At 37.1% G+C, this 13817-nt stretch overlaps 1 protein-coding gene and 1 pseudogene across 3 annotated transcripts in view; one reads left to right on the top strand and one right to left on the bottom strand.

Annotated features, from left to right (window-relative positions):
• CCDC25 (coiled-coil domain containing 25) overlaps positions 1-13817 on the bottom strand; it is a 35663-nt gene that overhangs the window by 6823 nt on the left and 15023 nt on the right. For all 3 annotated transcript variants that reach the window (XM_006906337.3, XM_025042603.1, XM_015585091.2), the window contains 3 exons: positions 10383-10458; positions 4940-5043; positions 4512-4714 (listed from right to left, as the gene is read on the bottom strand). In XM_006906337.3, coding sequence (XP_006906399.3) covers positions 4512-4714; positions 4940-5043; positions 10383-10458 — 383 coding nt within the window. The remainder of the gene's footprint in view (positions 1-4511; positions 4715-4939; positions 5044-10382; positions 10459-13817) is intronic.
• Positions 6771-6889, top strand: LOC112475181 (annotated as a pseudogene).

Below are 13817 nucleotides of genomic sequence, written 5' to 3'. Positions count from 1 at the left end.
AAGAGAATACAAAATTAAAATAGAGCAGGTAAGCTTTTAAATTACATCACTGGATGTAACCATTGAGGACTGATAAGAACTTTAATATCATAACTTGTGACCCGACATTTAGCTTTTTACAGTTTGAGCTCTGAAGCTGCTTGCAAGGCATAACTTTGCCCTTTTGGTCTCCGAAACCTCCTGCAGAGCGAGCAGCCCCCTCTCACCACCCCCCCACATGCTGATTGTACTCTTTGATAAGTCGTACTCTTTGCATTGTCAATAAATAATACTCTCTGTACTGTAACTGTGTGACCAAAAAAACCCTTTTGTTCTACAGGCCTGGGCTGGAACTAGGACACTGATAAATGCTTAATCATATATTACCCACTGTTCTCATCTCACCACCTCACTTGTTTGACCACTGAGTCAGCCAGCCGTTGAAAATTCAGTTGCCCCAAACAATCAGAATGATGTAAGTTTGTGGTCTTGTTTCCCCTGGCAACCCATCTCTTTAATCAGTTCCTTGCAATTTCTGCCTTTTAAAAACCTAGCCCTATCTGCCCCCATTTTGAAGTGTATTCTTGGTTCATACCAAGGGCTATGTTCCCTGGTCTGTAAGTCATTAGCTGAAAAACTCTTTGGATTTCTCAAAAGGATTCTCTGAACTTTTGTTTATACCATGAATTCAACTAATGAGATGAACAGTGTTCTTACGACACACTGAAGGGAGCACCATGGACACTCTTCCCTCGCATGTCAAGAAGGACAGTGTCCATGGGAAACAGCCTAAAGGACTTCTCCAAATGTCCACTCTCTAAAACCCCTGTAAAATGAAGACTGAGTGGAAGATGTGCTTTTCTAATTCTCCAGGCAAGGTCATTTCTAAGACTGCTTTCAAAATCTGTGTTGAATCTCTTTTGCTCTTTTCTCTTATTCTATGTATGGCCTACAGTGCATAGAAAGAAAGCAATATGTGAGGCTTCCTCCCTACACCTAACCCCATACAAAGATTCTTTAAACTAAAATCCCATTAGACCCTAGACTGAGAGGGCAAGTGTGAGCTACAAAAACTGTCTAAAGAGCTAATGAACAGGATGGATAGGTGAGAATTTGTGAATTCTAAGAAAGGGGAAATTTTCATTATTGTTTAAATGAATAAATTGTTAATAGAAGGTACTGATATACTGCTACTATCTAGCCTTCACGCTCTGGTACCCTCCTAATAATTCAAATATTTCTATAAACTACCTAAAAGGACGAGCTTTATGTATTCTTATTTACATGATCAGATCACTAAAATTTCTGCACACTAAGCTCAAGGAGTAAAGTGCTTATTTGCAAGAACAAGATGGAGCCCCAGCTGCAAGGGCGACTACTATTTTCACCACAGAAGGAATGCAGAGCCTTCTCTGTTGTGGGCTTTGTTCTATTCACTCCTAAGCAGAGGGCTGATGGATATGGCCCTGACTGGAGCTCAAAGAACTTGGATTATACAAAAGCACTTCCATCCAGTTTTTCCTCCTGGAAGAAATTAGAAATGACAAGCTTACTGCCATTCTTGTTCTAAAAGTTGAGGCTAAAAAGGAGTCTAGATTCTAAATAATGACTTTCAAACTGGAAAGAAGTTGGAATGTAGCTCTCCTGGATATGGGCTAACTTTTTCACTGAAATCATCTAGAAACACTGGGGATACTGTCCAAGATAAGAATATCTTCTTGGTTCATGTGTGGAGTTCCCCAAACCATTCAAAAGTCAATTTCTTAAGCATTCTCAGCAACTAAAGTAGACATTCCCCATCAGATGGTCCAAATAAAAGCAGCAACTGTTGGTGAAATTCGATGATATTTTCATGGTCAGAAAGCCAAGTGAACAACTTTAGAATAAGATTTTATAGATTTTATAGGCATAGGATTCAATCTCTCGAGTGGAAGAGTCAAAAACAGAAATGAGAGTGATGCTAGCACTACAAATGTATAAAAACAGATTATAAAACATCAGAAGCTTCGAGTTTGTTGTGGAATTTCACAAAGCTGCAGAATTACAACATGCAGACAGCAGCTCTGCACATGCCAAGCAAATCCTTGCTAGGTCCCTGCATCGGTTCCTCACGCCACAGCCCTGCTTCACATTCTCTACCTTCGGCAGCATGTGAGTCATTTTTGTGGCACATGTTTCACAGAAATAAACACACCAACTGTTTTTGGTTTTCTGAGGACGATAACTCATTAAAAATAAAGCAGGAAGGATAAAATTGTGTAGAAAAACAGGGACTAGAAAAGTGATCTGTAATTTATCTCACTCATATTTTCCTTTTTATATACATGTACCAACAAGTGACAGCTTAGAAAATGGTTATTAAACTTTTGAAGCCAAAATTTTATTTAATAACAATGAAAAATTTTCTCCTCAGTTTATATGAATATTTTATATATTGTTGATTCTATAAAGAAAGTCTAGAAGATGTAAAAACTGTGTTTTAGTGTACGGATTCATTTGTTTAAATGCTTGCAACTTTTTAAACTAGTAAAGTCAAACACACGAAATCTCCTAAATTTTAATAGCATATAGCTTAATTTGAAACAAAAATATAATGTATTTTAAGATAAATTATGGTATCTATATATTACTTGTTTTATTTATAAAAAAATAATTACTACTTTAACATTAAATAGACTGAATGGAGGACCGAAAAATGTGGTAATAGTGTGTGAACTTGAGAATCAGACTGAGACTGGTCACATAACTTTGGGCAAGTTACTTAACTGCTTCTCTTCCCCTTCTCCAAAGTGCAAAAAATATCTACCTCATATGGCTGTTAGGATTAAATGAGATAATGTGGTAAAGCACAGTAGCGTTTGACAGATGACAAGTGTTCAAAAATGTTATTCTTTCTTACTAACTTTTATAAGAATATTAAGTGATATTATATTTCTAACAAATAACATTGTTTCCAAACAAAATGATGTTAGATTTGTAAAGGGCACAAAAAGGCATGTTTTCAATTTTTTCTCCACTGTACACTAAAAACAAAAAGGGATAAACTAAATTCCGCATCACCCAAAATCTACACGTTTTACCACAATGAGTTGACCATTTTTCTTTCACCTCTAACAGAAAGCAGACTCACAATTCCAGATCAAATCAAATGTTTAAATCTATGCATTACTTTGTCTCATGTTAGCAGATATAACTCAGGGTAACACTCCTGGAGTTCTCCATTTGAATATTATCCTTTAAGTAAAGCTCCTTATCCTGTTTTAGTAGGATATCCAAGAGGAACACGTGTATGTGGATAACTAATAAGTATCAGTACTTGATCAAAATACCAACATTCTGACCCAACGATCTAATAATTCAGGTATTCCAAGGAAACTGGGTCAGGACATGGCAAGAGAGCCCATTTTGATACAATGTCATTCCCAAAGCCAGTAATACATCAATAGACCCCCCGCCCCCATCACCACTTTTTGGTATACTTAACAGAAATGATATCAATAGACGATGGTGGGGAAAAAATCTAGGAATTATGTGACTAGAAGGCTGAGGATCAATTTCCTTCCTTTACAAAGAAGAACGAGGGGCCTCTTTAGGTATAGTATTATACATCTATACAGATTCAGTGTGGTGGGCAGAAAAATGATCCCACCAAAAGATGTCTACATGCTAATCTCCAGAACCTATGAATATGTTACTTCGTATGGAAAAATGGACTTTGCAGATATGATTAAGGTAAGGATCTTAGGGGGGGAGTTTATCATGGATTATCTGGGTGGGCCCAATGTCTGTGCTTTTGGTCCCTAAAAGCAAAGAAGCTGTTGTCAAAGATGGGGCTATGAATATGGAGGAAAGGTCAAAGAGATGCGATGTTGTTGGCTCTGAAGATGGAAGAAGGGGTCACAAGCCAAGAAATGTAGGCAGCCTCTAGGAGCTAGAAAAGAAAACAGATCCAGAAAGGAACACAGGCCAGCCGATGCCTTACCCAGTGAGAACCACATAACACTTCTAGCATACAGAACTGTAGGATAATAGATCTATGTTGTTTTAAGCTAAATTTGTGGTAATTTTTTATGGCAGCAATAGAAAACTAATATAGTCAAGGATTCTCATGGCCTTATACACTAGAATTTCAGGATCCAAACTGTATTTTAACTACTATTTATTGTTTAAAAATGCAGTGTTTTGAAGCAGGCCTCACTACATTAATTATATTAAACTTGCAAAATGTAAAAAAAGAGGTTTTAAAAACAGTTTTTAAGAGTTACTAGCACTGGACTTTAGAGCTAAGACAACTGCACTCAAATACCATAGCTAGTCAACGTTAAACACTTAATATAGCATCTATTCTTGATTAAATTCACTGCTGATTTTAATCAAGGGTTAACCCTTAAGACTGAGACACAGATGGAGGGAGGGACAGTCAGAGCTTGTACCAACCTCCATCTGTATCTCAATCTTAAGGGTTAACCTTTGATTAGAATCAGCAGTGAAGAATCTTCGAGGTCAATAATAATACCGTATCTCCAACATACCTAAGTTCATCCATTTCCCTCTTCTTCTTCATCTCTTCCTTTTCTTTCCTTTTCATGTCCTGAATTTGGGCCTTCTTCTCATTCCTCTCCTCGCGGTCTCTGCATTCCTTCTCTGCTGCTAGGTCTGGGAATCGCTCCATTTTTGTTTTTTCTAATCGGTTCAAAATCTCATTCACTTTCTTCTCCACTGTCACAATGTTCACCTTTGAGAGAGATATAATAAAAATCTCTTGAATGTTTATTACATGAGTCGCCCTGCCCCGCTACCCTCCAGAACAGTGGAGAAGTTTTCCAGGGGCTTAGCAACCCAGATTAATTCTCTTTAGAAAACATACACGATGCTGAGCCCTCAAAAACAAAGTGTTAGAAAAGATGGATACTCCACTCAGTGGCAGGACCCCGCCTCCCTCCGTGGCGCAGAAACTTACATCCTTCTGCCTGTGGAAGCCTATCTGCCCCACATCCATGTCCGCTGTTTTCTTCAGGTTAGACCACGGTGTATATACCACGTTAATGTTGTTCATTTTGCAGCCTGCCAAGAGAGACTGTCTTCAACATGCAGGCAGATGACACTGAGCAAAGTGTTCCCTTACCCACTGGCAAGTTACCGTAATCCAACAAAGGAAAAAGCTTCGAATGAACAGGCATCAAGTTTTAAACCACAAAATACTTTTTTTAAAAAACCACCCACAAAAGGCTGACGAATGCAATTCAAGCAAAAGAAAGAGGTGGAAAGCAGGGGTCCACTTCCAAGACTCCCTAAAACTGAATGTGAAACTTATTATGTGAGCTTTTTTAAAAAAAGAGGAAAGAACCAACCAGGTTTCCCCAGATTCTCATATGAACCTTTGATCCAACAAAGGTTAAGCAGCAAGATAAAGCAAAAAGCCATGGCTTGGGATGCAAGAGACCTGCATTCCACTCTGGCTCTACCACAAACCAGCTGTGCCACTTTGAGAAAGTCCTCATGCCTCTTGGAATCTCATCTAAAACACGAGGAAATCTGACCAGTTTAGAATTTTTGTTTTTTGTTTCTTTTAGCAGTGGAACCTCTTTTACCAAAGAGAACACATCAAAGTAGTCAAAGCAGAGATGCTCTGGATGAAAAGGGTGCCAGGCACCCTATTCATTCCTCCTTCTTTTCCCTCACCACCTCCACCTCACATTTCCCCTCTACACTGACAGCCTCCCCAGCAGCTCAAAAAGTCAGTGTAATCACTGGTCCAACACTCTTTAAGGCTCTTCAAAATTAGATGGCATTATATTTCATAGTTTATTATATCATCATAGACATTGAAGTCTTATGAATACTACCTTACCTAAGTGATCAAAGTTAATACCACCAGAAATGGTGCCAAATGGCAGACACCATGTGCCTACTCACTGCAATGGGCAAGACTTTACCTATGAAGCAGTCCTGCTAGAAAACTCATCATGTGATCCAACTCAAGAAGAAGCATCAGACCAATCCAAATCGTGGGATATTCTACAATCGCTCTCCACTCTGAAAGTGTCAATGTCTTGAAAGACAAAAAAGTGTCCCTAGATTAAAGAAGTCTAGAGAGACACGACAAGTAAATATAACACATGATCCTGGATCAGAAAAAAATGCTTTGAAGGGACAGTGGTGGGACTTACAAATGAACTATATATCATCAGATAACAGTTTTCGATCCATGCTAAATTTCCTTCATCGATCACTGTAACGTAGTTCCTTAAGACAATGTCCTTGTTTTTAGGGCATACTGAAGGTTAGTGATGTCTAAAGTAGTCTTTCAAATGGTTTAGCCGAAAAAGTTAATAGTGAGTATGTTACAGAGAGAAAGCAAAGAAATACGGAAAAATTGCTGACTCTAAATGAAGAGTGTATGAGAGCTGTATTTTTCTTGCAACTTTTTGTAGGCTTGATTTAATTTTCAAAATTAAGTTTTTAAAAATTCTCCAATGTGCAAGAAGGATACAAACCTGGATCGATCCTACCTTCCAAGACTAAAGGAAGGAAGATAAGTACATAAATAACTTCAATTAAAAATAGAACTCATCAAATACTGGAAAGGTAGAGGTAAAGTGCTAAGGTAGTATAGCGAGGGCACTCTAAACTGAAGGAGAAGAAAGGTTTCCTGGGAGAGGTTAATACAGCTTAGTGGGTAAGACAGAAGACCTTAAAGTCAGACTAACTTCATATGCAGCCTCTACCACATGTCAGCATGCTGAGATCTTGGGCAAGTTCCTTAATTCTCTTTAAGCTCTGCTTCCTCAGTCTACAGCCATGCTACCCTGAATAAGCCCAATCCCGTCTGATCTCGGAAGCTAAGCAGGGTCGGGCCTGGTTAGTACTTGGATGGGAGACCACCTAGGAAGACTAGGTGCTGTAGGCGTAAAAATTAAAAAATAAGAGATTGTAAGCTGACAAGGTCCTTGCAATGTGTGAGGTCAACCAAGGGTTGCCTCACCTAAAAAAATAAAATTAAAAAAAATAATAATAAAAAGCTTTGCTTCCTCATCTATGAAATGCAAATAATAATATCTAACTCAGTAGGTTGATAAATGAAATAATTTTTAAAGTTTTTTACCACAGTGCCAGTCATATGATCAAAATTCAGTGTTAGCTATTACTACAATTACTACGTGGACCTTGAACCTTAGCTTGGCTATGGACTTGTAATGACTGATAAGGAGAACAACACTGAGAGCAAAGAAAACAATAGTCATGTGATGCACAACTTTCTGTCAATGATGAACTTCATATATGACGGTGGTCCCATAAGATAATGGAGCTGGAAAATTCATATCACCTAGTGATGTATGAATGGAATCTGGAAGAAGACACTTAAGAGGTTTGTCTGTGACTTCCAAGGATTTGCCAAGGAAGAGGCTGCAAAAATCAAAAAGGCTGTAGTTGAATTGCAAACAGCTTTAACCTGGGTGAGGAGCTCTTGAAGGCGGTTTCTAAGGAGTCGAATAATGAGCTGTTGGAACTGGAAGAGAAACATAGCTGAAGAGGCAAGAGAAAAGGAAACTGCAGGAGAAGAAAAAGAAGAACCCCCAAGAAAATTCACAGTAAAGGGTTTAGCAGAAGATTTTGCAGAGCTCAGCAAACTCCTTAAAGTTAGAAAACATGGACCCCCAACACCAAAAGTTTTTCATTAACAGAGAAGAATATTCATGGTGCATTTATCTGCTTACAAGTAAATCTATGATGCAAAACAAGAAACAAACCGAGCAAATCACTAATGGACATATTTCTGAAAAGAAAGACACTTCCTGAAAAAGAGCCTCAGGCAGGTCATTCAGGAGGTATTCTTGAAGAAGGTATTGTTATAAGAGATGACAGGTCTATGTGTTATCGTCCCTAAAGACCTTCCCGTGGGACGAAACGTGGAGGTGGAAGACAGTGGTATTGATGATCCTGACCCCCGTGTAGGTCTAGGCTCATGTGTATATTAATGTCTTTATTTTTAACAAAAAGTTAAAAAAAAAATTTTTTTTTGGTAAAAGTAAAAAAAAATTAATTAAAAATACAAAAAAGCTTACAGAATAAGGTTATATAGAAAACATTTTTATACAGCTATGCAAAGCTGTTACTACAAGAGTTGAAAAGTTAAAAAAAATAAAGTTTATAAAGTAAAAAAGTTACAGTAAGCTATGGTTACACTGGAGAAAAATATTTTAAAAATAAATTTAGTGTAGCATAAGTGTACAGTGTTTATAAAAGCTACAGTAGTGTAATGTCCTAGGCCTTTAAATTAATTCACTGCTCACTCAATGACTCACTCAGAGCAAATTCAAGTCTTGAAAGCTCCATTCATGGTAGGCACCCTATACGGATGTACCATTTTTTAACCTTTACATCGTTTTTTTTTACTATACCTTTAATATGTTTAGATACGCAAATACTTACCATTACGTTACAACTGCCTACAGGATTCAGTCCATTAACACATTGTACAGGTTTGTAGTGTAAGAGTAATAAGCTATACGTGTAGTAAGCTATACCATTTGGTTTGTGTAAGTTCACTTTATGATGTTTGCATGACAAAATCGCCTAACGATGCATTTCTCAGAACATATCCCTGTTGTTAAACGACATATGACTGTATAAGCAAAGGTACAAGGTAGAAAAACAGAAAACATTTGCTTTGGCTAGAGTATGAAATATGGGAAGGGAAAAGAATTCTGTAGTCAGATCAAAGATGCTTAAATGCCAGCTTAAGAAGTTTGGACTTAATTGTATACACAAAGTTGGGGTGTCACCGAAAAGTGGCTAAGCCTTTAAAAAGTTTAACCTGGCAAGAGATTACAAGATGAATACAGAACAGGCTGGTCAGATTCTATGAAGACAAACAAGTTTAATCCCAACTCCCTTGGTTCTGAGTGCTAAAGGTGGTCAACCCGGGAGGAAAATATTTTAACTCCGCAGTGACTCAAATGGAGTGTACTCAGCAAATCTCACAGCAAAGACAATCTTCACTCCTTAGCATTCTCTGCCATTACCTTATGAGAGTGAAACTCTTAGGCTTCGCTCATTTTCTGCTAGTGAGCTGTCACTGTGGGAAGCTGAAGAGACAGAGTTAATTGTCATGAGTCTTCTCTTTTCCTATTTTCTCTAGAACTAGTAAACTATAAAGAGATTAAGAAGAAAGAAGCTGGGCCAAGAATAGAGTCTAAGGCTCTTTTAATAAAGTCACATCTGCTGGCTAGGGGCATTGACAGGGGATAAGAAGATGTGAAAGAGGTTGCAACACACAAGGAAAGAGGATAATGATGGTTTTAATTTTTATTATCTTTATATCAATACTGAAAATCTTAACTGGAAATCTTAGACACTCTGTTCTACTCATAAAAATGGAATGTCCCAAAACTAATTGCAATTTAGTGATTTATCGAGTTGAGAATTACTGGCTCTACAGATAAGACTTCCACTTTCTTTGGCTAGGTACCTGACTCGTTAAAAGCTGCCTCAGATTCAGGAAACACAATCTAAGTCATGGTGAAGGGGGAATCACTAATCCCTGATACTTGGTACTGGCTATGTGTCTACCCAATGCTTATTTTCTATTCAAACCATAGCAAACCAAACTTACCTTTACCCTATCTAGGTCTATGTCCTACACCTAAAATCCAATCTACAAACTCAAACATCTTAGCATATCACCATCTGCTGGTTCCCCATTTTTAAATCCCACCTCCACCCAAGTAACTATCTTTCTTAACCTGTACTACTGACAGATTAAAGCTTGTACAGCAGAAACAGACAAGCACCAAGCCCAGTATTATAGGCCCTACCTAAAACACTTAACACCAATTGTTTCAACTCTCTCTGTACATTAGAATCACCCAGATCAATTAAATAAGATTATCTGGGAGATAAAAATCAACTGACTTGATACCTTACAAGGAGAAAAAAATATGTAATGGGAGGAGAGGAGAAAGAAAAAGTAGAAAAGAGTGATTTGGAGACTTGAGTCTAGCATCTAATAACAAGGAATAGAAATAAAGATATCAAACGATATTAAAAATAGAGCCATGAGACACATCTCTTGTTTAGCGATTAACATAACCTAATTTCCAAAAGTCTCTCTACAACCAACCTTAAGGGTAGGCAGGTCTAAGACAATCTATTCGAAGCAAGGAAAACAGGGTAAAAAGAGTTGAGATAGGACCATAAACATCAGAGAAGTGGGGAAATTCGGTTTTAGTTCTTTGATAGGTAGCAGAACTGTCATATTAAAGAACAAAACAAGGCAAAAGCATATTACATGTTATTCCTTTGATTCAAGCCAAAGTTAATAACATGTTCTCTAAAATGTAACCCATATCAGACACAGAGCCATTAGGGCTAATTCTGAAAACATCTCTAGGAAAACTGACCTTGAATGCTATTAGCCTTCACTAGATGGGCACAGTCCATCAGTACTTCCTTTGGAATGTCTTCTATCTTCTCTCCCTGAAACACAAAAATAAACCAAATGGTCTACTCCCTTATTACTGATCGATACTGAAACACTCAAAGGGCTTTGCTGCCTTTTTTACTAGGCACAATTTTATTAAAAACAGGGACTCTTCAATTGTATTTCAGAACACTGAAAAAACGAAGTCTGTTATGGGAATGTTTATTTAAACTAAGAAAAGGCAAAAAAACACAGGCTATGAAAGAAAACCACCAAAATATTAACTGTAAATACGCTGAGTAATTTCTCCCTCTTTCTTCTTCTAATTCTTACTTCTACAAAGCTTATGAGGAAATGGTGCCTATGACGTTCCTCTCAAAGAGATATCTTACAATTGTGAGTTCCAAACATCTAGTAGTTCACCTATCCTCAGCCTTAAACAGGAAGCAAACCCTTGGTGTGTCAGATAAAACTATCAGCCATTAGAGAGAAATAATATTGATTCATTTTCTCTACAGATACCGTATCAAAGTCAAAGCTGACTAAACAAAGCCATTCCAAAAGAACAGACAGAAATATTTAAGAGGCAAGAGCGAGTGGAAATCAACTCAGTACTGGCTCCAACTAGGCACGGGATTACAGAAGCATTTCAGTTTGGGAATGAAATGTTCTACCTACATGAATATTTGAGATAAATTAAGTGTTTTTCATTATGTTTCTATATTTTTTTCTTTATGTTAAATATTTTAAATGGGAATCTCTCACATACATAAATTTTAACCAAAAATGTAAGTTTGTCACTACTTTAGCGATGCATCTCATTCTGTGAAATTCCCTGACTGCTGAAAGAATATCTTAATAATACAATGTCATCATTATGAATATCAATCATTATACTAGGCTATAATATAGTGACAGTGATACCTTCAGGGGCTTCCATAATTCACAGGAGACAACTGGCCTTATACTAAATAAATCGAAATGAAAAAAAAACCAAAAAACTAAAACAACAGCTACCAGTTTTTGAGTACCTACCACATGCCAGGTATTAAGTAACTGGGTCAAGGTCCCACATAGCTAGCTTGTAAGTGACAGAGTTGAGAGATAAACCCAGGACTAAATACATGTTCTAAAAACTGGCCACAGAGTATGCTGCCTACAGAGTTCTTGTGGAAATGTTAGTTTGTTGGCCTTGATGTCAGGCTATGTCCAATATCTCTTCTTACTACCTGTGGCTGTCACTATTCCTGAAGCAATCTCCTCTTCCTGTTTTGCAACTTCTAATAATATGAGCAGACAAAACTCATTCAGCTTAGCATTATGCATAAAGTCAGAGTAAACAAACTCTGAGTGGAGAGCTTAAGGTACTCTCAATATGTAAAGGTCAGAATTTTAACTGTGGGCTTTGTGCTATCTCTGTTAATAAGATAAGAAAGTTCTAGAAAAGTGAGGTTTTTCTATGGGTTTTTAAAACTCAAAGAAGCCCAAGAAAAAACACAACTGAATATCTGTGATTTTCAGGGTCTGGATTTAATTCAAGTGACTTCAACAAAAAGAATTAACACATATAGTGCTTAGCATGTGCCAGGCATTATTCTAAATGCTTCTGATAGGTGAGCTCAAGTAATCACTGGCAATACCATGAATTTGGGATGACCATTATTTCCATTTTCTAACACAGCAGAACCCAAAGGAAAAACTTTAATCTGAACCCAAAGGAAATTTGATAATACCCCACTCTATTTTCTCTAAATTTAAAATAGTTCCAAAATGGCAAGAAGTTGCCTAGAATTCAGAATTTTGCTCCAGGACAGAGTTTACAATGTTCCTCTTCTCCTTTACAGTTCTCAAAAACTTTTACAGATGAGGAAACAGGCACAGTTAAGTAACTTGCTCTAAGTCACATAGCTAGTAAGCAGCAGAGCCAAGATTCAAATCCACAGTCCAGGTTCTGAACCACTTAGTCTTACAGCAACTCCAACACTTACTTGGTACATGCTAGGTAACAAAGGGCTGTGCTGTTTACTGCAGATCAACCAGGTAAAAGTTCCTAAGGAGCATATATTTTTATTGAGCATATTATGTACTTCCAAAAGAAAATAACATTAAACTTCTATTCAAACAAGTAATCACTGGCGTTCAAGTGACTTCAACAAAAAGAATTAACACATATAGTGCTTAGCATGTGCCAGGCATTATTCTAAATGCTTCTGATAGGTGAGCTCATTTAATCCTTACAATGACCTAATAAGACAGGTACTGTTGGCTCCCTTTTACAGATGAGGAAACAGGCACAGTTAAGTAACTTGCTCTAAGTCACATAGCTAGTAAGCAGCAGAGCCAAGATTCAAATCCACAGTCCAGGTTCTGAACCACTTAGTCTTACAGCAACTCCAACACTTACTTGGTACATGCTAGGTAACAAAGGGCTGTGCTGTTTACTGCAGATCAACCAGGTAAAAGTTCCTAAGGAGCATATATTTTTATTGAGCATATTATGTACTTCCAAAAGAAAATAACATTAAACTTCTATTCAAACAAGTAATCACTGGCGATACCATGAATTTGGGATGACCATTATTTCCATTTTCTAACACAGCAGAACCCAAAGGAAAAACTTTAATCTGAACCCAAAGGAAATTTGATAATACCCCACTCTATTTTCTCTAAATTTAAAATAGTTCCAAAATGGCAAGAAGTTGCCTAGAATTCAGAATTTTGCTCCAGGACAGAGTTTACAATGTTCCTCTTCTCCTTTACAGTTACTTAACTGTGCCTGTTTCCTCATCTGTAAAAGGGAGCAAACAGTACCTGTCTTATTAACAGTATAAAGATGAGCCACAGTGAATATTATAACTATAATGAAATAAGCATCTTGTATTTATCTGAAGTGGTCAAAGGCTGCCTTTTTTTTTTTTAAGGTTATAAAATCCCCAAAAGTGTTTGAAAAACCTATCTATATCTGACAGCATTTTAAATTAGCACAATACTTTCAGAGCACTCTGGCATAAAAAGAAGTTACCAAACTTTATATCTTTAGACCCGGTAATTCCATTTCTGAAAATTATTCTAAAAAATAATTCGAAAGAAAAATAAAAAACAGCTCATAAAAAGATATATCTTATTGGAGAGTCGTAATGCTAAAAACTGTAAACATAAATTCTAACACAGAAGCTTTCATTATTAATTGTGGCATGCTACCAACTCAAAGCAGACAGCCAAAATAATATATATGAACATAATAAAGTAACATGAAAAAGTTCATAAACTGTCACTTTGAAAAATAAAACAATCAACCAGGGGATGCCAGGATAAAATGTAGACTGAGACAAAAGAATCTAAATATATTACAAGTGCACGACAACATCACTGAAGGGAGTTGGGTCGGGGAGAGGGGTGGAGCAGCTTACGAGTA

The sequence above is a fragment of the Pteropus alecto genome, unplaced genomic scaffold (genome assembly GCF_000325575.1).
Source record: "Pteropus alecto unplaced genomic scaffold, ASM32557v1 scaffold50, whole genome shotgun sequence".
NCBI classification, from domain to species: Eukaryota; Metazoa; Chordata; class Mammalia; order Chiroptera; family Pteropodidae; genus Pteropus; species Pteropus alecto.
This window is presented reverse-complemented; position numbering and strand designations above follow the sequence as displayed.